Source organism: Lagenorhynchus albirostris, chromosome 3 (assembly GCF_949774975.1).
Source record: "Lagenorhynchus albirostris chromosome 3, mLagAlb1.1, whole genome shotgun sequence".
Taxonomy (NCBI): domain Eukaryota; kingdom Metazoa; phylum Chordata; class Mammalia; order Artiodactyla; family Delphinidae; genus Lagenorhynchus; species Lagenorhynchus albirostris.
In genome coordinates this window covers 89,056,896-89,083,098 of record NC_083097.1, presented here as the reverse complement: position 1 = coordinate 89,083,098, position 26,203 = coordinate 89,056,896, and the positions used below count along the sequence as shown (strand labels likewise).

The 26,203-nt window shown below is 34.9% G+C and overlaps 1 protein-coding gene across 1 annotated transcript in view; it reads left to right on the top strand.

Annotated features, from left to right (window-relative positions):
* PJA2 (praja ring finger ubiquitin ligase 2) overlaps positions 1 to 24,077 on the top strand; it is an 80,225-nt gene extending 56,148 nt beyond the window's left edge. The window contains exons 7-10 of the mRNA XM_060143374.1: positions 5,336 to 5,447; positions 17,696 to 17,810; positions 18,184 to 18,305; positions 20,888 to 24,077. Coding sequence (XP_059999357.1) covers positions 5,336 to 5,447; positions 17,696 to 17,810; positions 18,184 to 18,305; positions 20,888 to 21,013 — 475 coding nt within the window. The 3' untranslated portion in view covers positions 21,014 to 24,077. The remainder of the gene's footprint in view (positions 1 to 5,335; positions 5,448 to 17,695; positions 17,811 to 18,183; positions 18,306 to 20,887) is intronic.
* Positions 24,078 to 26,203: the final 2,126 nt, after the last annotated feature.

Sequence of the window (26,203 nt, the reverse complement as noted above, 5' to 3'; positions counted from 1 at the left end):
CTCAAAGCTCATTTCAGGTGTCACTTCATATGTGAACTTCTTTCTTACTCCAGTCATGACCTCTTCCTTCTTTGACCGTTAGCTCTGTGGAAGCTCACTTTATATCCTAGTTATTTATACACTTAATGGTTTGAGGATTCCGACTTCTAAATTTGGCTTTTTAAAAAAAATTTTTTTATACAACAAATGCATGTCATGTATCCCAATCTCCTTAATATAACACTTAGTATAATCCTTTAAAAATAAAAAGTCCATGATGAATACTACCTGAAGAATTTCAAAACCTGTAATTGAATCATAAGACTATAGTTTTCCTTCTCCATATGCAAAATATGGAAAATATAATTGTACCTTCTCAGAAATGTTGAATGTATTAAATTTACTTTATGCTGACAAAGAACAGTGAGCTTCAAATAAAAGTAACATATAAATTAAATGGATTATAGAATTGTTATGGCTCATGATATAATGATCAGAATTTAACTGTTTTGGTTTATAAACTTAGACTTATTTTTCAAGTGTGCAGTAACCCTCTGGAAGCAGCTAGTTATTGAGATATAGAGGGAATGTTCCAACTAATCCCTTTTTGTTACTTTTTCTGGAAAAATCATGACTTGTTACTACCCTCGTTTTCATCTCTGCACAGATATATTTTTAAGAATTTGTCTTGTTTTTCCAGTTAAAATTCCATTACAGAAAATTTAGAAAAATAAAGGTAAGAAAAACTCATTCATACCCCTGGTAACCCTGCAAGTTTCTAGAACTTATGTTTTTAAGGCCTGCTTTGTGTCTTCAGTTTCTCTTTCTGAGTGTTTAGTTACTTCTTTGTACTTCTCCAAATTGTTCCAGACATGAAACTCAACATCTCCATGAATTCCTCCTTACTGTTTCCTTTTCTCACTCCCCAGGGGAAGAAAAAAATTACATGTTCAGAGCAGACTCTTATTGACCATGTTGTGGAAGTAGAAGTGGGGTTTCCTTACAGCCACACAATTTGTAATTCCATCCTAAATATTCTCCTCCAAAACCTATTTTCTGTCTTCCCAAACATTGTGGAAAATCAGTGGCTTCACCTAGTCCTAGTCTTGGTGATCTTGACACCCCCTTCATCTCTTCCCTCTTTTATGTCTGCCCATTCCCCTGTTACTGAACTCCTTGTTAATTCTGATGTCTTCTCTGATGACATTATACAAAGTCATTACAGTGCTCAGCAGGTGACAGAATTGCCTATTTAGTGTCATCTATGTGTGTTGGGAAGCAGTTATGGTTTTATATGAGGAATTATGTTCTTTTGCACATTTTTGAAATTTTATGAATATAATTTTTACAGCTCCATTATATAGGTGCTCCATCCTATAGATGCACTAAAATTTAATTATTTCCCCATTGAAATAGTGCAGTAAACTTCCCCCCCATAAAACTTGATTTGTACTTCAGTTTATTTCTTTAGGACAGATTAGCAAGAGGTGACATTACTGAGATGTGTGATATTTTTTAAGATCTTGATGTATTGGATATATTTCTAAGTAACTTTCAAAACAGGTCTCACATAAAACATTTTTTTCTCCACTTGTTTTTTCAGTCCATTGGTCCCACCAGCTTTTTTTTTTTTTCTTAATTTACTTATTTTATTTTATTTATTCTTGGCTGCGTTGCTTTTCTCTAGTTGCGGTGAGCGGGGGCTACTCTTTGTCGTGGTACGCAGGCTTCTCATTGCAGTGGCTTCTCTAGTTGCGGAGCTCGGGCTCTAGGCACGCAGAGAGTGCAGGCTCAGTAGTTGTGGCGCACAGGCTTAGTTGCTCCGCGGCATGTGGGATCTTCCCGGACCAGGGCCCAAACCCATGTCCCCTGCATTGGCAGGCGGATTCTTAACCACTGTGCTACCAGGGAAGCCCTCACATAAAAATTTGAAGGTATAATCAAGGTCTTTATTGAACAAAATTTAGCTTAAATTCGAAAACTTCTAATTCATTGATGATCTTTCTAGATATGGCTGTTGTATTAAGATTTTAGAGACATGGCTGGTTGTTCCAAAATTTGGGGAGCTTCAAAGTACTTTTTTTTTTAATATGGAAAACAATTTAGCATTGATTTTAAGACAAAATTTTTGAAGGTTACTGTTCTGAATTTTGTCTAGATATGGCAATACCTCCTTATTTGCTTTTGTGGTACTCTATTCAATTTATATGGTAGTAGCTAAATGTTGATAAGGTGAAAATGTGGTTTGATTTTCATATTAAAATAGCATGTCATTTTGACAACTAAAAGGAAAAGCCATGACAAACAGCAGCAATTCTTATCTAAAGCCAAAATTTGAGACACTTTCTTTTCAGTTTTGCCACTGCTTAGGAAAAAAATTAAATCCCTTTGGTTTTTTTATTTTAGCTTAAAGGAAAATGGAAAAAGTCCTCTATCAAAAGTTTGTTGGTTTATTTGTTTTGACTAAGTCACAGAAATATTGTAGAGTAACCAGAGAATATTTCATAGATTGGTGTGGTAGGAGTTGATGTGGAGAAAACATAGATTTTGGATTTAGACATATCCCAAATGTACCATTTATTTATTCTTTGATAACAGCTTAAGCTTTCTCTTGGCTAGAAATTGGGGTTATAATTATTATTTTTTAATAATTATTAACCTAATAAGAAATCAGGGTTGTAATAATTAACCTAATAAGATTGTGAGAAATTAATTCTTTGTGGCTATTACCATGCTTTAATAATAGAATTTTTAAACTCTTTTGAAATTATTTCAGACTTACAGAAAAATGGCAAAAGTAGTACAGAAAATTCCCATATATCTCTAAGATTCCCTAAATGTTAACATTTACCACATTCATGTTACCATTCTTTCTTTCCTTTCTTTATATTCATATTTTTTTTCTGACGCATTTATGTGTAAGTTGCAAACATGATGCCTCTTTACTCATAAATAGCCTAGAATGAATTTTCATAAAAACAAGGATATTTTCTTATATAGCATAATAAAATTGTCAAAATGAGGAAATTAACACTGATACAGTACCATTATCTAATCTACACACCTATTCAAATGTCTCTAATTGTCCCACTAAGGCCATTTTTGGTCCAATCCAAGACCACCATGTTAGTTAACATGTTTCTTTAGTTTCTTTTAACCTGGAATATTTCCTCAGTCTTCTTTGTCTTTTATAACTTTGACATTTTTAAAAGTACAGGCCATTTATTTTGTAGAATGTCCCTCAGGTTGGTTTTGTCCAATGTCATAATTAGATTCGAGTTACACATTTTTAGCAGGAATACCTTAGAAACAATGTTCTGTTCTTCTCAGTTCATATCAGAAGGCACATGGTGTCGAATTGTCCCATTACTGATGATGTTAATTCTGATCACTTGGTAAAGGTTTTATCTTTCAGATATCATCACTGTACAGTTGCCATTTTTAGCTTTATGTAAGCGTCTAGTGGGAAGATAACCTGTTTCCTTTCAAACTATCAAGCTACCAACTACTAGTTTTAGTGTCCTTGGTGATTGTTGTCTGAGACAGTTATGACCATAGTGTTTACCAAATGAATGATACTAGAATTTTTAATATTAGCTGATTATTCTTAAGTTACCAAATTACAACCAAATACCAGGCTCTGAGTGTCTAGATTTGTTTGGCCTAGAGAAGAAAAGAATTCTTGGGGGATAGTTGACTCCAATCATTTGAAGGAGTTTTCTGCGAAGGGAAAGTGGGCATAGTTTGTGTTGCTTCAGCAGGCAGAACTAGAGCACTTACTTCACATAAGTTTCAAACTTCTATTAGGGCTCTCCCATACTGCATGCACCTGCTTAGAAAGCGGTGTGTTTTCCGCACGGAGGAAATGGTTCTACTGTTTCTTGAATGCCTACTCTGGTGCCATCTCTGTGCAAGGCACCTGTGTGCATCTACTCATTTAATTTGTTTTACAGATAAAGAAACAGTAACAGTTAAATAATATTTTCATACTGTTTAACTATGACTCAGTTAAATGTGACATTAAATTCCTATCTGACTCCAAGACTCTTCCTCTTTGCACTACATTTCACTGATAGATGAATGAGTTCTAGTATTGCAGAGGAGGTTTATTCAGTAATCTTAGTTTTAATTCTAATTCTAAAATCTGTGATTGTAGGAAAATGTCTGTTCTTTTGTACCATGTGATGTCTGCTGATTTCTAGATACTACGAAGCTTTAATATATTCTTCATAGGAGTACTTCTGTATCTCTGGGCAATAGATTTGTAATTTTAATGGTGGCAGAAAGATTGACATCATAACTGTTTTGAGCTAGCATGTGTAACTGGATTTTTCTGACTGTGATATTCAGTTTCTGATAGAAATGCGGAAGTCAACAGAAGTTTTCCTTTAGGTAGACAAAATAAGCTCAGTTTTGGAGATCTTGGATTTGAGGTGGTAGGAGTTCATTGAGGTAAAGTGCCCCCACAGAAAACTAAAAATGTAGGTCAAGAACTCAAGAGGGATTTTGGAATTAGAGGTTTAGGGATCATCTGTAGAAAGGATAATTGAAGGGGTGGACTTGAATGTAATTGCCAAGGGAACAAGGTTTAGAAAGAAGAGGACTGAGGATATACTTAACGTTTTCTGAATCTTGAAATACTTAGTATTTCTAAGACTAGAGAAAAAGGAGGGATCCATGTATATGTAGGCATGGAGGAAGCAGATAAGGACCAGATTAAGACATAATATTTTTCTTCAAGGGGCTTACAACCCTTCAGAAAATAATAATAATAATAAAAATGAGCAGTTAGGAGCTAAATCTTTTCAAACTGAATAATAAGGGAGGAGCCCTAGTTTTTAGAAGAATAGAAGAGAGATTAATGAGATAAACTTGAGAAAATAAAATTTTCTTAAGCCTGAAGTAATTAAGCAGTACAAGATAAGAGAAGAAAAAGAGGCTTTGACCAATGAAAGAATTAAAATAAATGCAGTATTCTTAACATGTTCTCACCTAAATTTAGATTGGAAACTAAAATAAAGGGGAAAGATATGGTAAAGAATTAGGAGGGAAAAAGTACTACCTTTATCCCAACCATAAACAGTTCCCAGAGCTAGAACTAGAAACAGAGAATTTTCTTACAAACTTTGTGCAGTGAGTGTGGCAGCCTATTGGGGCTGGGAATGGTATCTTACCTCCTTATGCTTAGCATTTAACTCTTCTGTTGGGTTCTTCCTGCCCCTCACCGCACGAGATTTATATTAAAATATTTTAAGGTTTTCTGCTTGTAGCATCTTTATTGGCTTGTCAGTATGCTAATATAATTATGTCTTCACTATAAAGGTTTCCCAAATCACGGTTGTACTTTTTTTTCCAGCCTGTTTGACGGCTTTGCAGATGGACTAGGAGTTGCTGAAGCTATTTCTTACGTGGACCCTCAGTTCCTCACTTACATGGCACTAGAAGAACGCTTAGCCCAGGCTATGGAGGTATTTTAGTGCTTATTTTAGTGCTCTGGTACCCATATATAGGTTGGTGGGATGCCAAGTGATAACAATTAAAGGTTTCTTTAACTGCTTTTAAGAAAAGGTGAATAATTTTCTTACAATTTAATAACAATTACTGAATAGTGATTCAGTATGTGTATAGAAATTGTACTTGACATCCTGCCAATTTGCCTAAAATTACAATATTTTCCAGTTTCTACTACAGAATGTAAAGTGTTTGTTTTGCTTGCATTTAGAAAATGTTCTTCCTCTATAGAATTACTGTATACAGGTCTGTGAATCTGAATATTTTATACACACACACACAGGTATATTTGTTAACTGCAATTAAAGATCTCTAAAGATATATTACAAATCACTTCCCTTTTTTGGTTCTTAAGGCTTCTAAATCTATCTAGCTGCTTAATGTAGTTAGAAAAGTTATTCCCTTTCATCCCCACACACATGCACAGGTTAATAAATGTGGCACATTTGGTGCCTGTTTGTCTTGCCTTCTTTGCTTTATTTGACCAAAACACAACAACTTGTTCATAATTGTATTTGCCTATGGTCAAAAGCCCAAGCATTTTCATGTTTGGAAACTTCCACTGCACTAGTGGATTTTGTTGTAAGAAGTCTTTCTTTAAATCACTATTTCCACAGTGATTTCCAAAGTAGATGAACAGTAATAACGTGAATGAGTCAAAAGTGAGAGAACAAAAATGAAAGAGGGAACTTTCAGGAACACTATAATATCATTTTATCTTGAAATGTTATGAGATTAGAAAGCCCAGTCCTGGTGGCGCAGTGGTTGAGAGTCCACCTGCCGATGCAGGGAACATGGGTTCGCGCTCCGGTCCGGGAAGATCCCACATGCCGCGGAGCGGCTGGACCCGTGAGCCATGGCTGCTGAGCCTGCGCGTCCGGAGCCTGTGCTCCGCAACGGGAGAGGCCACAACAGTGAGAGGCCTGCGTACCGCAAAAAAAAAAAAAAGAAAGCCCAGTTTAGATTTATAAATTAGGTATTAGGTAGATAGATCTAGACCTATTTATCTACACACACATATGCATGCACAGGTACACACACAAGTTAGCTCTGCATTGGTATCACTTTTTTAAGTGTGTGTAATCTTCCATGGAGATCATTGCTGTCAGTTATGCATTATAGTGTATGTTTTTCTCAAAGTGACCATAGCAGAAATACTGTGTATCATGGTGATCATTTTGAAATATATAGAAATATCAAATCACTATGTAGTGTAACGAACTAATACAGTGTGCTAGGTCAATTATACTTCAAAAACAAACTCAGGAAAAGAATCAGATTTGTGGTTACTAGAGGCGGGGGGTTGGGGGGGGAATTGGATGAAGGTAGTCAAAAGGCATAAACTTTCAGTTATAAGATAAATAAGTACTAGGGATGTAATGTGCAACATGATAAATATAATTAACACCGCTGTATATTATATATGAAAGTTGTTGAGAGAGTAAATCCTAAGAGTTCTCATCACAAGGAAATAACTTTTTTTCTATTTCTTTAATTTTGCATCTATATTGAGATGATGGGTGCTCACTAAACTTATTTCATGGTGTATGTAAGTCACATCATTATGCTATATATGTTAAACTTACATGGTGCTGTATGTCAATTATATCTCAGTAAAACTGGGAGAAGAAAAAGAAAAATACTATGTACTAGAAGAAAAGTCAGAATATCATGAGACAGGGTAATACACTTAGGACTTTTCCCAGATTATATAACTTGCCTTGCCAAATTCTGACACATGGGAAACAGTGGCACAGCATGATAACCTGCATCAGGAATAGAATATATAAAGATTAAGGATCACTAACTTCCTTGAGTTAAAGACATTTTAAGGGACCACATGGAATATACATCAATATTAGAGTCTGGTTTCACAGTCGTTAAATAGTTTGTTTCCATTATTATGCTAGTGGTTTATGATTCCTACAATATGGAGATGTCTTTATAAAGAAGTTTTGAAAATTAAAAGTTTTATTGTTTATTACTAATGGGAACTGTGACATTTGATTGGCATCTTGAAAGAAGAGCGAGAGAGACTGGTCATGAGAGGTCATGCTAGGTGAAGGCATTAGCAGAGTGGACAAAGACAAGAGGAAGGAAAGAATGTAGTATGTCCAGGGAACATAGAGTCTCCACATTGTTGCCTCCTGCTCTCAGGAACCCAGTGGCACTGCCGCTTTCAGTTGTTCTTACCCACCTATCCTTCTGTTTCAGATTAATAGCATTAAATGTCTCCCCTTCTCCACAGCATAACAGCTTCTTCAGATTTAGTGCTCAGCTTTATTTTATTTAAATTTGATTGAGACATGCTTCTCTTCTAGAGAATCAATACAGTTCCTTCTTCCTATCACTCTCTAGAAATCTTTATTTTTCTAGCATGCACTTACTTATTCATTTTGAAAAATGAAACTGAAATAATTTATAATTTAGGATTTTTCCTTTTAAATTTAATACTAACATTCTTTAAATAAAGCAAAAACAAGTAATAAGACAAACTGAGTGCTTTGATTTGTTTTTTTTCTCAGCAGCCCTATCTCTTTCTGTCAGTGGTTGTTTTCATTTCTGTTATTTTTCCAGTACTAGGCTGTTCTTTCTTTTCAGGTAGTAGATACTGGTGAATATATTGGCAATAAACATTTGCCTCATATCTCTGTCTCAGATATGAGGGCAAAATATTTAAGATATTTAACTGTTTGAAAAAATGATTTTAAAGCTTTTTACTCACTCCCAAAGAAATCTTGGGGAAAAAAAAGTATTCCTTTGCACATCTTTACGTTGACATCTAAAATTTTTTGGCATAAATCTTAAGTAATATTATTTACCCTATTATATCACTTTTGCAATAAAAATATGTTCAGGAATTTAAATGTAAAAAAAATTGGTTTAGATTGAGTATAAAATGTTTGTTGTGTCTATTGATCAAAAACGAACTGTTATAAAATTTGATAAATAATTACTTAAACATAAAGTAAAATTTTACTAGAAATGTATCTCTTAATGAGATAGAAGCTTTTTTCCCTTCCTAATTACTTTGTGAGTGAATTTTATTCCTAGAATGAGGCATAATTCAGCATCAACTTTATTTCTGTTTTTTATCTTATGAATGTAGATTGAAAATTCTTATTCAAATAAGTAAATTGGTAGGGATGGAAGGAGTTTATCATAGCATTGTCACTGAATTCTTCTCAGATATTTACCAAAATCACAAAAACTTGGCAAAGTTGTTTAGATCCTCCTATTTTTTTTGAAAGTAGAAAATTGGAAGCCATCTACAAAGATTTCTTATCAGTCATTATAGTTCAATTTGACCCCGGTATTTCAGATTGCCCCTTTGAAGGGGGAAGAAGTATGCTTTTATTTATAAAGTGGAAAAACGGTGAGTATAAAAAGGAATGTGGGAACAGGATCAGAAGCAAAGCCCTTTTCCTCCTGCACTGTCTCTTCAGCATCCTCTATGAACAAAGCTTAACATCATGACAACTGTCAGAAGGGAGTATATTTAAATGGCCCAAATCCATTTTCACAGAGCTTACAAAAACAGTGAATTTAGATCTGAGAAGCAATAATTGATTATTGGAACAGTCCATATTTTTGACTACTTGGATTCTGTATACACATTTCAACTGCCGTCCAACGACAGTACAGCTATATTTCTACCCAACAAGATACAGCTATTCTAACAAAAGAAGTTTTCACCTTTTCCCCAGAATGAACAGATGAACAGTCCCAAGAGTCATTGTATTCATCGCTGGCTATATTAATTACTTCATAAATTGTCAGTCATACTGAATATTCTCTTATATAAAGATTAAATTGTAAAGTTGACTGCTATATAAAATAAAAATGGGAAGGACGGGAAAAAAGAAAATGGTTAGTAGATACAGATAAATATATACATATAACAAGCAAATAGAAAATATGCAAAGCTACTAGTCCTTGTTTCTGTATTTGGTCACAGGCTGTAATTCATAGCTATAGTGTCTTTCTTCCTTATTTTCTCTGTCATCAGCAAGAATCTCACCTGGTTGGGATTCTTTACTTGGTGGTGTGACCCAAACCTACATTTCTCAAGAGTCTGTGTCCTCAATCATCCTGCCTTTTTTGGCTGTTGTAGTTTTCTGGTAACTTTATACTGTTGGGCATAGAAGTACTAAGAGATGTATACTCTATACTTGAAATTATCACAGGATTTTCAAGTAGAGGAAGGCTGGTTTGTGGAGGGTAAGCTACTCCTACTGGTACAAGGAGGCTCAGAGTGACATGGGGATTCAAAATAGTCAGTTTCATCTGAGTTCAACCAGATGTCCCCATTCTAAGTCTCAGAATCCTGTTTTTTAACCAATCAGTGATATAATTTTTGAGAAACTTGACTGAGAATTAATTTAATTTAAAATGTATGTTTGATTTTCAAAAGTAACAGATTTTTTTCGGGGCTATCATGGACATGCTCTGGTTCTCATACCGTGCTTCACTTTGAGAGTTAATGGGCCCAAGTCTGTCACTTTCTCTTTGTAAATGTGCAGGAGGGCTCATAAGGATCCATCCCACGTCACAGTTTTTATAGTCATCATTATTGCCATTAGGTCAGGTGCAGCAGCCACCTGGGTTCCCAAGACATGTGCTTTAGTTGGCACTTCATTGTGTTCAACCACAGTGACAGTTTAATTTTGATTCCACTGAAGACCATGGATTGATAGCACCCCTCTTCAGTTGGTAAAGGGCTCAGCAGTGAGCTCAAGCCCAAAAGCTCAACCAAACCAATCCCATTCTTACTTCATGGAATCATGCCTGATACCAGTTCTTTATCAGTCTGATCTCAGTCACAGGGAGAAAACAATTAATTTGAATGGGGTAAGTTTAGTGTAAAGAATTACTAACTATAGTTAGGCTACTAGGAAGTAAAGTGAATTCTAAAGAATATAGGAATAGTAGATTTAAGGAATAGCCTTAGGGCTGAGATGAAGCACTCCACCTCCCCACCCCCCAGGGCTGAGATCTAGGCTGCGTTGAAGAGGACACAACCATGGCTCTTAGAGAAGTGTTTATGCTATTATGCTGGCAGAACTTGCTGGAAATCTGCCCTCTGGATCTTGGCAAAAATCTACCTTTGGAGTGCTAAAGAAACTATTCACAGGGAAGAGACTAACTGGAAGCACTCCTGCTACAAAACCACCCAAGATGGGTGCCAGGGGAAGCTGCTGGCCACCTTATACTGCAGCTGTCAGGCACTGGGGAAACTGCATGTGCTTCCGGATCCAAGTGCTGGAGAAACCTTTCATCACGCTGGAGGAGCCTGGCGCAGAAGCCGTCTGTGCTCCAGAAGCCCACAACAGGGAAGCCTCACACACTGCGCACTAGAACTAAACAGCCCATTCCTCCTGTGATGTCTCTCCAGCACCCTCTCCTGCAGAGCCTAAGATCATGGTAGCTGACAAAGGAAAAATATTTAAAGGGCCCAGATCTATTTTCACAGGACGGAGATGAAAGGTGAATTTGTCAGAGGCAATACTTCTATTACTGGCACACTGTTTTTCTTTTTGCAATATCTATCTGCAAATCCAGAGTCAAATTTGGTGTTCAATGTTATTAACTATGTTTATTAACTTCTATTACCGTGAATTTTTTTTGCTCACTCTTTTTTTAGTCCTGACTTTGCTTTGGCCTTGGCCCTATCCTTTTTTGTAAGTCATCTCAAATCCTTTTTGGAAAGACAGTTGCTAAAATATCTTGGCTAGATCTTGAGGAGTATACAAAAGATTATGTTTGCCATCCAAGAGAACGCAATGTTAACCATCAGGCAGAAAGAATCCTATTCCTACCTAGGAAGCCTAGTTTGTTTATTTTTTATTGTGGTAACAGGCACATAATTTACTATTTAATAGTAAAATTTACTATTCTAACTACTTTAAAGTACATAGTTAAATGGCATTATACATAAACAATTAACCACATTCCCTCCTTTCCTCATCCTGTGGCAACCATCATTCTACTGTTTATCTTATGAATTTTACTACTTTAGGTACCTCATATCAGGTATACAATATTTATCCTAATGTAACTGGCCTATTTCACTTAGCATAATGCCTTCAGTGTTCATCCTTGTTTTAGCATGTGTCAGAATTCCCTTCTTTTTCAAGGTTGAATTCTACTCCATTGCATGTGTATACCACATTTTTCCAGCTTTATTGGGATGTATTTGACATGTAACATTGTGTAAGTTTAAGGTGTACAGTGTGTTGATTTGATACACATATATTGTGAAATTATTATCACAGTAGGGTTGTTAACCTCCATCACCTCACATAATTACCATTTCTTTCTTGTGGTGAGAACATTTAAGATTTACTCTCTTACCAACTTTCAAGTATATAGTACAATTTGTTATCTATAATCACTTTGCTACCTTGGATCCCCAGAACTTACTCATCTTATAACTGGAAGTTTGTACCCTTTGACCAGTAACTGCCCATTTCCCCCAACTCCCAGTCTCTGGCAACCACCATTCTACTCTCTGTTTCCATGAGTTCACCTTTTTTAGATTCCACATATAAGTTATATTATACAGTATTTGTGTTTCTCTCTCTGACTTATGTCACTTAGCATAATGCCCTCAAGTTTCATCCATGCTGTCACAAATGGCATGATTTCCTTTTTTCTCGTGGCTAAATAATATTCCATTTTATAGATAGATATATAGATAGATCTATGCGCGCACACACACACACACAAACACACACACACGCCACACCACACCTTCTTTATCCATTCATTCATAAGTGGATGCTTAGGTTGTTTCTATATCTTAGCTATTGTGAATAATACTACAGTGAAGATCCTGATTTTATTTCCTTTAGATAACTATCAAGAAGTGGGGTTGTTGGATCATATGGTAGTTCTATTTTTAATTTGGGGGGGGAACTTTCTGCTGTTTTCCATAGGGGCTGCATCAGTTAACATTCCCACCAACAGTGCATGAGGGTTCCCTTATATCCCCAGCTTTATCAACACTTTGATTTCCTGTCTTTTTCATGATAGCCATTCTAACAGGTGTGAGGTGGTATCTCATTGTGGTTTTGATTTGCATTTCCCTGATGATTAGTGATATTGAGCATCTGTTAATGTACCTGTTGGCCTTTTGTATGTCTTCCTTGGAAAAATGTCTATTCAGTTCCTCTGCTCATTTTTTTATTGTTTGTTTTTTAGCTCTTAAGTTCCTTACATGTTTTGAATATTGATCCCTTATCAAATACATGATTTGTAAATATTTTGTCCCACTTTGTAGCTAGGCTTTTCATTTTGTTGATTGGTTTTTTTCCAATGCAGAAGCGTTTGAGTTTAATGTAGTCCACTTATTTATTTTTGCTTTTGTTGCTTATGCTTTAGTTGTCACATCCAGAAAATCATTGCCAAAACCAATGTCAAGGAACTTTTTCTCAGTATTTTCTTCTAGGAGTTTTATAGTTTCAGGCCAAGTTTTTATTCCATTTCAAGTTAATTTTTGTCAGTGGTGTAAGGTAGGGGTTCAGCTTTATGCATGTGATTATCCAGTTTTCCCAGTACCATTTACTGAAGAGATTATCCTTTCCCCATTGAGTATTCCTGGCTCCCTTATCAGTTGTTCGTATTTGCCAGGGTTTATTTCTGGTCTCTCAATTCTGTTATTTGGTCTATATGTCTGTTTTTATGCCAGTAAGTACCATACTGTTTTAATTACTATAGTTTTGTATACAGTTTGAAATCAGGAAATGTGATGGCTTCAGCTTTGGCTATTCAGGATGAGGATCTTTTGTGGTTCTGTACAGATTTTAAGATTTTTTTCTATTTCCATGAAAAATGCCATTGGAATTTTGATAGGGATTGCATTAAACCTGTATATTGCTTTAGGTAGTATGGACATTTTAACATATATTTTAATTATTCCAATCCATGAACATGGGATGTCTTTGCATTATTCATGTCTTCTTTCAGCAAAGTGGTATAGTTTTCAGTGTATAGATCTTTCACCTCTTTGCTTGAGTTTATTCCTAAGTATTTTATTAAATTTTTTATGCTGTCATGAATGGGATTTTTTAAAATTTCTTTTTCAGATATTTTATTATTAATGTATAGAAACACAAGTGATTCCTATATGTTGATTTTGTATCCTGCAACTTTACTGAATTTGTTGATTAGTTCTAACTTTGTGTGTGTGTGTGTGTGTGGAGTCTAGGAATTTCTATACATATAAGATCTTATCTGCAAACAAAGACACTTTTACTTCTTCCTTTCCAATTTGATGCCTTTTATTTATTTTTCTTGCCTGATTACTTTGGCTAGGATTTCTGTACTATGTTTAATAGGAGTGGTGAGAGTGGGCACCCTTGTCTTGTTCTTGATTTTAGGGGGAAAACTTTCCACCTTTCACTGTTGATTATGATGTTAGCTGTGGGCTTTGTGTGCCTTTATTATGTTGAGGTATGTTCCTTCTATACCCATCTGTGAAAAGTTTTTATCATGAAAGGTTGCTGTGTTTTGTCAAATGAGTGTTTTCCTTTTCTTTTTTTTTTTTTGCATCTATTGGGATGATCATATGCATTTTATCTTTTCATTTTATAAATGTGCTGTATCATATTTATTGATTCATATGTGTTGATCCACCCTTGCATCCCAGGGATAAATATCACTTGATCATGGTGCGTGATCCATTTATGTGCTGTTGAATATGGTCTGTTACTATTTTGTTGAGGATTTTTGCATCTATGTTCATCAGGATTATTGGGCTGTAACTTTCTTTTCTTGTACAGGCATACCTTGGAGATATTGCGGGTTTGGCTCCAGACCACCGCAGTAAAGTGAATATCACAGTAAAGCAAGTCAACAAATTTTTTCATTTCCCAGTGCATATAAAAAGTTATGTTTACACTATACTTACTCTATTAAGTAGGCAATAGCATTGTCTAGAAAAACAATGTATATACCTTAATTTTTAAATACTTCATTGCTAAAAAAGCTAACTGTCATGCAAGGTTGCCACAAACCTTGAATTTGTAAATAACACAATATCTATGAAGCGCAATGAAGCAGAACTCAATGAAGCAAGGTATGCCTCTTGTGTCATGCACTGGCTTTGCTATCAGAGTAATGCTGGACTCATAAAATGAGTTTGGGAGTGTTCCTCCTCCTCTTGAAAGAGTTTGAGAAGGATTGGCATTAATTCTTTAATGTTTGGTAGAATTTCCCAGGGAAACCATCTGCTCCTGGGCTTTTCTTTTGGGGGAGATTTTTGATTACTGATTCATTCTCCCTGCTTGTATTGGTCTGTTCAGTATTTCTGTTTCTTTATGATTCATTCTTGGTAGGTTTTATGTTTCTCTTCTAATATATCCAATTTGTTGGTGTACAGTTATTCATGATAGTCTCCTCTGATAGTTTGTATTTCTGTGTTATCAGTTGTAATGTCTCCTCTTTCATTTATTATTTTATTTGGGTCTTTCGTCTTTTTTAGTCTAACTAAAGGCTTGTCAATGTTACTTTTTCAAAAAAAAACAGGTGTTAGTTGGTATTTTCTATTTTTCTGGTCTCTACACTTCCTGCTCTGATCTTTGTTACTTCCTTCCTCCTGATAACTTTCAGCTTAGTTTCTTTTTCAGATATTTTGAAAAAAATTTTCAAACTATTTTCTACTTCCTTGAGGTGTAAAGCTAGGTTGTTTGGTATATTTCCTTTTTCTTAATGTAGGCATTTTTTTGCTATAAACTTCCCTCTTAGAACTGCTTTTGTTTTGTCCTGTAAGTTTTGGTATATTGTGTTTCCATTATTGTTTGTTTCAAGATATCTTCTGATTCCTTCTTTGCCTCATTGGTTGTTCAGGAGTGTGTTGTTTAATTTCCACATTTTTGTGAATTTTCCAGTTTTCTTCCTATTGTTGATTTTTCATTTCTTGCCATTTTGGTCAGAAAAGATAATTGGTGTGATTTCAGTCTTCTCAAATTTGCTAAGACTTGTTTTGTGACATATATGATCTAACCTGAATAATGTTTCATGTGCATTCAAGAAGAATGTGTCTTCCGCTGCTGTTTTGTGGAATGTTCTGTATATGTCTGTTAGGTCCATTTTACCTAAAGTATAGTTCAAGTCCAATATTTCCTTTTTGTTTTCTGTCCGGATAATATATCCATTATTGAAAGTGAAATATTGAACTCCCCTAATATCATATTGTTGTCTAATCTCACTTCAGATCTGTTTTTATTTGCTTAATATATTTAGTTGCTCTTTTTTGGGGGTACATATTCATTTATGATTGTTGTATTCTCTTGATGAGTTGATTCTGTATCATTGTATAATAATCTTCTTTGCCTCTTGTTACCACTTTTGGCTCAAAGTCTCTTTTGTCTGATATAAGTATAGCTGCCCCTGCTCTCTTTGGTTTCCACTTGAATGGAGTGTCTTTTTCCATCCCTTCACTTTGAGCCTATGTGTTTCCTTAAAGCTGAAGTGAGTCTCTTACAGGCAGCATGTAGTTGGGTCTTGTTTTTTTTTCCATTCACCACTGTATGCCTTTTGATTGGAGAATTTAGTCCATTTATATTAGAGTAACTATTGATAGATAAGAACTTACTAATGCCTTCTTATTATGTTGTCTGGCTGTTTTGTAGTTCCCTTGTTACTTTCTCCTTCTCTTATTTTCTCCTTTTGTGACTTGGTGATTTTTTTTACCTTTTGTGAATCTAATGTAGACTTTTGCTTTGTGGTTACCATGAGGTTTACATAAAACATCTTAACAGCCTACTTTATGCTGATAACTTCAATTGCCTACAAAAACTTTACCCTTTTATTTCCCCACTCTTACGTTTTTGATGTCACAGTTTACCTTTTCTTATATTGAGTATTCATTAATAAGTTATTGTAGTATAATTATTTTTAATACTCTTGTCCTTTAACATTTATTCTTAGTGAAGTGGTTAATATATTACCATATTACGATATCAGAATATTCTGAATTTCACTATATATTGAATATTTATCTTTACCAACCACATTTTGTTCATCCATTCATCTGTGGATACTTGGTGTGTTTCTACCTTTTAGATCCTGTGATTATAGGTCCTATCTGCAGTTCTAACCTAATTGTAGCCATAAGGGCTAATCAAGCCACAAAAAGATGAGGGTGACTCGTACTAGATGGTCGTATGATTTGCTGTTCTTTCCATTCCTGTTAGTGACTTTTTCCAGACATTTGAACTCCTAAATAAAGTTCACAACCCAGATAACCTAGGAATACAGGCATACCTCAGAGATATTCCAGGTTCAGTTCAAGAGCACTACAATAAAGTGAGTCACACAAATTTTTGGTTTCTCAGTGCATATAAAAGTTATGTTTACACTATACTGTAGTCAATTAAGTGTGCAATAGCAGTATGTCCCAAAAAAATGTACATACCTGAATTAAAAAACACTTTATTGCTAAAAAATGCTAACCATCATCTTAGCCTTCAGTGAGTCATAGTAGTAACATCAAAGATCACTGATCACAGATCACCATAACAATTATAATAATATTGAAAAAGTTTTAAATATTGTGAGAATTACCAGAATGTGACACAGAGACATGAAGTGAGAAATGCTGTTGGAAAAAGTGGCACTGATAGATTTGTTTGAGCCAGGATTGCCAGAAACCTTCAATTTGTAAAAACATGCAGTACCTGCAAAGTGCAATAAAATGAGTTATGCCAGTACTAGTGAACCAGTAATGTGGGTGTGCTGACTCTGTACCAGTAGTAGCTACAGCCGTTCAGAAATGCATTATTTGCTTCCCTGCCTTGAACATCTTGTAACCTTGGCCACATTTTATATTTCATGAGTTGAACCTGTTCAAAGTATTTATTTTCTTTCATGTTATTGATCTCATATATAAGCTCATAAGTTGGAAGAGGTAACCACTCTTGAAAATATAAGTATGATGGACAAGTAAATGGTTATTGAGACAAGATAGATTTTTGTTGTACTTGTGAAAAGTAGGGATTTTTTTTTTCCTGTGTTATTTGATTTTTTGGTTTGGTGATGGTTCCTTTTGGAAGGAGGCAAAAAGGGCAGAGACTGAAGCAAAAGAAACCAGTAGGAAGAGGATAATGGTGGATATAATTTTGGAAGATACCTTTAAAAATAGTTTTTCATTACTGTTTTAAAAAGTGTTTCCTAACAAAGAAATGCGACTTTTCATTTTCAGACTGCCCTGGCACATTTAGAGTCTCTTGCAGTGGATGTTGAGGTGGCCAATCCACCAGCCAGTAAGGAGAGCATTGATGGTCTTCCAGAGACCCTTGTTCTTGAAGATCACACTGGTAAGGGCAAAGTTGATCTCTAATGTTGAACGACACTTTGCATATTCAAGTATATTACCAATGCACCTAGAAGATAAAATAGTGACTGTCAGAAACTTTCATTAGATTTTGTATGAAACCTAATTCAGACAAACTTTTACCTAGTGGAATTTTTTAATTTATCAAGTGATAGGCTGGGACAACTTTTCTACAAAAGCAATGTTTATTAAATTCCAAATTGTCATGTATTAAGCTGAAACACTTTTGCCAATTAATTCACCGAAGTCTGGTTCTTTTGTCTTTCATAGGTGTTGTCTATGAGTTAATATGTTGGTTTTCAATTTTATTAAAATTGAACTTCATGGGATTGATAAATCAAATTATTTGTTTTCAGCTATTGGTCAGGAGCAATGCTGTCCAATCTGTTGCAGTGAGTATATTAAGGATGATATAGCAACAGAGTTACCCTGTCATCATTTCTTTCACAAACCTTGTGTCTCAATTTGGCTGCAGAAGGTGAGTTGCAGATTTACTTTTTTAAAGTTAATAGTTTCTCCTACAAGTTAATGATGATAGTAGTGTCTTTTAAGCCTATTTTATTTAGCTACATACTCGTAGTAATTTTTAATTCAGTGTTTAAAATTGGTTACCTTTTAATGATTACAGATTAATGATATATCAGACTATTTTACCTTACTAACATTGTCTAAAAACAATATAGGCAAATGATTTTAGGATAAAGCTAATTAGATCTTTGATTATATCCCTGAAATTTGATGTTTTCAAAAATATCTTAAGCAAAGAAGCCTTTAGGACTACTCAGAGTACTATAACAGTGTACAGATATTCTGCTAATATGAGATGGTATCTTTAAAAATGTGTATGAGGAAAAGCAACAAGATCCTACCATATAGCACAGGGAACTATATTTAATATCCTGGGATAAACTGTAATGGCAAAGAATATGAAAAAGAATATATATATGTATAACTGAATCACTTTGCTATATAGCAAAAATTAACACAACATTGGAAATCAACTGTACTACAAGAAAATAATTTTAAAAATTAAAATGTATATGATAAATATTTAATAACCTACCAAGTAGCTCCTATTCAAATTTTTATATACTGTTTTTCAATGTTTACCCAATAATTTTTAAGTATATTTGAATTACTTAAGAAAAAAAAGGTTTTACTTACATCTTCACAGTGAATTCTATTCTTGCATAAAGGATATTTACATGTAGTTCAGTAGAAATTCCCAAATCACATTCCCAGCTTAATTACTTACGGATATGGCTCCCTTTCTTCTCTATAAGCACTCCCTTCCTTCTCTCTTCTCTTATTTCCTACCCTCTCCTTTCTCCCTTCTTTTCTTTCCTTTCTCTTTCTTTGCTGTTGCTCCCCCTCTACTGCTACTTCATCTTTGTCAAAACTCTAGTTGGTATCTAAAATCCAGTGCAGAAATGTTCATGATTCCTTTATAAAATCTAAAGTTTCGGGCTTCCCTGGTGGCGCAGTGGTTGAGAGTCCGCCTGCCGATATAGGGGACGCGGGTTCGTGCCCCGGTCCGGGAGGATCCCACATGCCGCGGAGTGGCTGGGCCCGTGAGCCATGGCCGCTGAGCCTGTGCGTCCAGAGCCTGTGCTCCGCAATGGGAGAGGCCACAACAGTGAGAGGCCCGCGTACCACAAAAAAAATAAAAATAAAAAAAAATAAAAAAATAAAAAATCTAAAGTTTCTGTCTAGGCTTTCCAGGCCTTCTGTGATCTAGTCTATCTCATCAGATTTACTCCTCCGTACATTTACTCATGTTTGCTTAGCCTGGTGTGATCTTCCCCTTACTGTAAGAATAGATGATCTAGGTAGGTCCGCTTAAATTCGACCTTTTCTATCCTTAATATCCTCTTTTTTAAACTCCCACAATAGTATCAAAGCCTTAAGAAGGATCTGGTGTTGTCTGTGCCTGCTCTGTGTCAGGTATCGCTGGATGATTGATGTGTGTTTTCCCATTTAATCCTAACAGTAACTCTGGGACATATTGGTATCCTTATTCTCATTTTCCAATCATTGTTATTCATCCAAGGTTACACAGCTAGTGTGTGGTTGATTGAGACTATACTCATACTCTTGACTCTAAAATGTTGCTCTTTTGGCCCCATCTGTATGGCAAGTGCACAATAAATGTTTGCTGAATTAAATTCTTGAATTGTAAATATTATGTATGTTGTACATCTTGAATTGTCATTGATTTTGCTTTAACCCAAGGTAATAATCTCTTTAGTCTGTCTCCTGTCAGGAAGCAGCTTATTGTGAAGCCTTTCCTCTAGGGAGAAGGTTTCCAGGTTCTGAATCTTTGTCACCTTCAATAGCCTGATTTCTTCAACCTTTTTTCTATCTGAGAGATCTCTGGGAAAAAAGATTTGGGAGGGGATAACATATCGCCAGATGACACATCTCTATAACCTTCCATTGGTCCTAAAATAATGTACTCCCAGTCTAACTGCTTTCCCTGTTCCACCTTCCCTCATTGATTTGTTTTATCATTTAGAAGGCACCTAACTCTCCATATCTTTTTGAAAAGGAAGTATATGGCTTATAAAGAAGGTCTGCGGTCCATCTGCTTTGACATATCTGTGCTACACTAAAGTAAGGCTTTAGTATATATGAGGAAGGTCCTAGGGGGATAATTTGGTGTAATAAATATGTGAATTAATTAGGTCTCTGGTTTCTCTAATATATGCATTCAGTGCAGGTGAAGACATGCCCTGTGACTCCTTGCTCACCCCTGTAGCACCAGTGCCAAGTGGAGCATGTAGTAGACTCTTAATTAATACTCACTACATGAAAGATGAGTGACCTAAGAGATGCAAACATGATTAGGAGACACTGTTTACCCTCAGAGAAATTGAGTCTGATTGGGATGAAGAGGAAATAGCATCAAAATTTTGCCTCTCTGTACTGTGTGGATTTGAAGTTTATTTGGTTTTGTTTTTAAGTTATTTGACTTGTTTTGAGGATAATGATACTGCTCTGATACTTTGTAGCAGTTAAGATCTTTCCATTGGCTGTGAACTTGTTTTTTTCTCCCCCCAGTCAGGGACGTGCCCTGTGTGCCGCCGTCATTTCCCACCTGCTGTGATGGAAACACCTGCAGCTGCTTCCTCTGAGCCTGATCATGATGCCCCACCTGCAAATGACAGTACTGCAGAAGCCCCCTAAGCCTGAACACTTGAATAATATCGGTCTATCCAAGTAAATCTGCAGATCCTTCTAAAATATGATGTGCAAATAATTATATATAAATATATTTAAAATGCTATATATAGTCTATGCCATAGTTTAGAAAGAGAATATTAACCTTTCTAAACTAAATTTAGGTTTGCAGAAAGTACTAAACATTTTCAAGCTGAATGTTGAAGTAGTGCGTTCATTTTCTTTAGTTTAATATGTTATTAATTGTAATGTCAAGCTTATTGATTAACTTGATCCAGAAGAAATAATCATCTGTGTGGCACACATTATTGGTTTTGTCTGAAGTACTGCCACTAAGTGATTATAATTAAGTTTTCCTATTTGCATCAAATGTGAAGATTGTGATCACAACAGTAGTAAAATTTGGTTTCGTTGGAAATAAAAAAGAATTCTAAAGCATGCTTTTTCATTGGTCCCTTTGCTTTTGCTTCATCAAAACCTCTTGGTTCATAACACTGAGTGGTTTTGTAAGAAGATAACTTACTCTTTCATCTTTGTTTAAAATTAGGACTTTTTAGAATGCCAAACAAAACTTCTGGCTAGAGCATCACAAAATTTTAAAATCTTAAATGTAATCTCCTTGAAATGGTTAGGTAGTAAAATAAGTTATTATATTTGAAATGGTGGATGTGCTTAAAGTAAGGTTAGTAAAGCATATAAACAATCTCATGTGCTCAGTGCTTGGTACAGTGAGATGAATTAGATGGCCTTATGAAGTCCTTTCTATTTGGTTAAAATTATACTTGAAGGTCCAGAACACTCATGGCACATTTGTGTAATAAACACTGGATATAGTTAAAGGTAATTTTGGCTCTGAAATATTTTGGAAAGTCTGAAAACAAGCATAAAGTGTTTTAAAACACTCATTCTGTTGTATCCCGAAGGAAAATCTGAATCCTTAAAAAACTAGAAGAATTAATTGTGCTGTCTTGTATAAAGCATAAAACTGATGGGGTCCAGGACAGATTTGGCCATACCTTTTTACAACATATCTAAACCTTACTATGTTATAATTTATTATTTTAAAATATTGTTGAACAAGGATTAGTCATACTACATTATCAGCCTTTGTTTCTTTACACTAATTTATTTTGGGAAAATTATTCACCTGGAACTAAAATAAAAACAAGTAGTTTCAAATTAAGCCATGGGTGAAAAAGGAATAGATTGTATGATTGCCTAGTGATTGTATGAACAGAACTGAACAGGTTCCGTTCTTAATTTCCTTTCTCTAAAAGAGAAAAGAAGATGCTGACCTCACATTTATCCTCTGAAAGAGATCTGTTCACAAGCTTTTACAAAAGTGAGGAAATCAGCTTTCCTTACTTTACTTTTTTTTTTAATGGGAAATTTGACCCACAGGGTCATCTTTGTAATCATGTAACCAAACTAAGAGTGCACAGCTTTCTGTTTAGGTGATCACACCCAGTAGGCAAATATGTATCAACATGGACATAATATTTAATTTACGGATGTGATTAGGTATCAACACCAGAGAATGATGGGTGTTAGAATGCCACATTTGAGCAAGTAAAATAGTAAAACACATAGTGAGTGTACATCTATCCAAGTAGTACAATGATGATTTAGTTTAGACACATAAAAAGAATGTTTATATGGCTTCCCAAATGCAAAATTACATTTTATTTGTGTAATCTCTCTGCATATTTATATTCCACCTCTTTTCTTCATTCTTAAAAATAAATGAATTTTCACTGTTGGCACATTTGAGGCTTAAATATAAGGAACATAACACTTGCATTCTAATTTTTGCATATATTGTAAATGTGTCTGGTACTTACAGCAAAATACTGTGTATCGTTTTATGGGTATAACAAAACTGAACATTGCATGCATGTAATGTGGTGACTTTGTAATTTAGGGGTTCTTTGGGGCTTCTGTGACTTTGGAAATGCTTACATTCAAGCCTTAATGTTGCATTAGGTAGCATGTTTTCCTTCTGATGTATATAGTCACTGTTGTATAAACTAATCATTGCTTGTTTTCTACTCTGTGATCTCTCCATACCGTATTTCATTGATGATCAGTTAGTGTCAAGGAGTCAAATCAAATTAAAATTAATTCTCATGTGTATATTGTGGAAATTTGTGGCTAGTGTGATTTTTATTGTTGTTGTTTGTTTCCTTTAAATAATTTCCTTTAAATAATTATGATCAGTGACACTTAGTGGTTAAACTGACATTGTTACAGATTTCTCTGTAATAAGCCACACACATTATATTTAGGCAGTGTAAAGGGACCTTGGTTTTCTCTTCCTAGATAGCAGCTGTCCCAAAGAAAATATTTCTTCTTTGGCTGTTAAGATTTAACTATTATCTGCCAGTTGTTAAGAGGTTTTGGTTCCAAATTCAACCAGCAGTGTTGAGAGCTGAACTTAAGATAGCTGTTGTACTTTTTGCTTTCCATCTGTTTCTGCCCTTCATTCTTGGCTCCCTACTATCTGTAAACAGCTGCTATGAAGGAGAAAAGTTGAATAAGAATTGGCTTAAAAATTCTTTTAAAAAGAAAATTGAGGTTTTAGAATTTTCATTGTAACAAGCTGATAGAAACTGAGGCTGACAAGTTAGGACACCTAAATATTGTTTGATCACGTCTTGGCTCCTTTTGAAAAAGTAAAGAATATATGAAGGTAAATTAGAAATATAAATATTAATAAAAGTACTGTTTCTCTTATTTCTCTATTATATGTTAAGTGACTTGACCTAATAATTTTATTTTTTTAAACGTCGTCTTCTTTCTTGTAACTTGAATGCTGATATTTAAAGGTAGATCTATGTGGTTTTCTTTCGTGTTTCTTAATTGTTTATCTCTAAGCTAACTAACTCTTATTTGTGATCTGCATTTATATATAAACTGTTAAATATATGTGAACTGTTAAAATGGAATGCAAGTTTTTCAAAAGCCCAGGTCTAAACGTAATGATTGGTTTATTGTTCTACAACCCCAATCCATCATTTTTCGTGTAAATCATAAACAATAAACAGGATATACTCAGTGGTCATTTCTAATATTTAATTGTGTAGTCTTATCACTTCTATAATGTAACCCCCTGGAGGATTTAGTGTTTATAGCAAAGTACACAGCTACTAAGGAAGTCTGGAATAGGCTCCTGAGCACGTGATTTTATACTCCTTTAACTGTGATCTAAGAAGGAAAACCCTAAAAGAGACCTCAGCTGTACAGAAGTGGTTGATGGACTTCCAGAGTTGGAGCCACTCAGCACCCCTACAAGGGTTGGATTTCGTTAGAAAAGTATCACCCAAATATTCCTATAAATAGCACATATGTGAAGCTAGGCAGAAAAGTCCTGTCTCTTCTGTGTGACCACCTCTTCCTGTCTTCCCTCAGGCTTCACACTTTTCTCAGATCTTGCATGATATCTATTCTAGACCAGCCTGGCATTGGCTATTCCCATCCCTCACTTAAAACATGTTGCTCAGAACTAAACACAGTTCCTCTGACTAGAGCAAGGTCCAGAAGCATTATTGCCAACATCAAAGTGACTCTCATATGACTGTTATGACTTGTATATGTTGATAGTATTATCATTACCATCATTATTAGGCAAGCGTATCACGTTGTTGTCTCTTGCTAAACTTCAAGGTATTGCTGGTAAGCCAAGTCTGTTCCTAATAATTACTTACACAATTTCTTCTTAACGTAATTGGACTACATTCATCCTTACTAAATTTAACTTGTAAAGGTCCATATGAATTCTGATTCTTCTCTCATCCTGCATCAGTCCCAATTTTGATGAAGTATGCCTTTGGTGTTTAGTGGCTTTGTCCAAGTTACTGATAAATACTGAATAGAACAGGATGAAATACAGACCCTCTTCAGAATGCCACTGTAGACTGCCCTCTAGATGACTTTGATCCACCAGTCAGTACTCTGGGTACAGTTGTTGAAGCAACTACCAGTCACTTAAGTGCTTTTGTTTCTTCATGGTTCCTAAAAGGACACCGTAAGAAATTTTGTCCTGTTTGGTCGACAAGCACTATGGAAGTAGCCTAATCTGCTAGTATATTAAATCAAGAAAACAAATGAAGTTAGCTGGAAATGCTTCACTCTTAGTGAAACCATGCAACCTCCTTTTCTAACTGCTCACATGCCATCTGTTCATCTTCTCTAGAATTTGATAAGTGATCAATGTCAACCTCATTTTTCTAATTTTTGGAATCTTCCTTTTTTCCTCTCAAAAATTAATGATATTTGAAGTAACATGGCCTTGACAAGTCACTTAATCACTCTGCTTCTGTTTTCTCTATAAAGACTAAATTAAAGTTTCAGTACTCCTGTTTGTGCATGGGTAAAGGTTTGAAAAAAATGTTCTTTGTTGATGTGCAAAGTCATGGGGAATAAAAAAGCATCTTAATCACCTCTCAGGAGCGGAAAGAATTTGACATGGAAACTTTATTAAATCAAAAGAAATAAAATGTAATTAATGTGAGTTTTACTAAAAGGCTACATGCCTGGATGTGGCAGTTTATTCCATTTTGTATTCTTAGTTTATAATCAATATGCAGTTTTTTAGTAAATATTAGAGAGGGGAGGTCTTTATCTTATTTTTTTTGGAAAGATAATACCTCTTAGCCATTCACTGTCAGTAAGAGAAATTATGCAAGCCACCATTATTTCTTTTCCTTTGATTATAAAGCAGCAATTCTTAATAAGATTCACTCAGAAAAATGCATTTTTACATTATAAGAATAGTTCCCATTTATGAAGTGCTAAATATTAGACATTGTGTTAGGCTTTCTGTTTTAGCTAATCTTCATAATGAATCTGCAGCGTAGTTTATATTGCCCCAACTTTTACAAATGAAAAAATTGAGTCCTGGTTCTTAAACAAGAGCCTGAGGGTTCTGTGTAGTTCATGCCACCTTCCTGGGTAGGAACAACCTGTATGATCAACGTTAATATTTACTAAGTTGTTTGAAATGTAGTCTGAGTTTTAAAAATGGGAAAAGTGGGGGGTCTTTAAAATTCTGAAAAATATTTTGTTAGTTTTTCCTTTTTGTATTATTTTGCTAAATTGTTATAGAGAGACATTTTTGCCTTAAGTAATATACTGCTGACCAAAGTTATAATGTCCTACTTAGTGAAGTTTCTTAGTCACCATTAAGATCTGATGAGA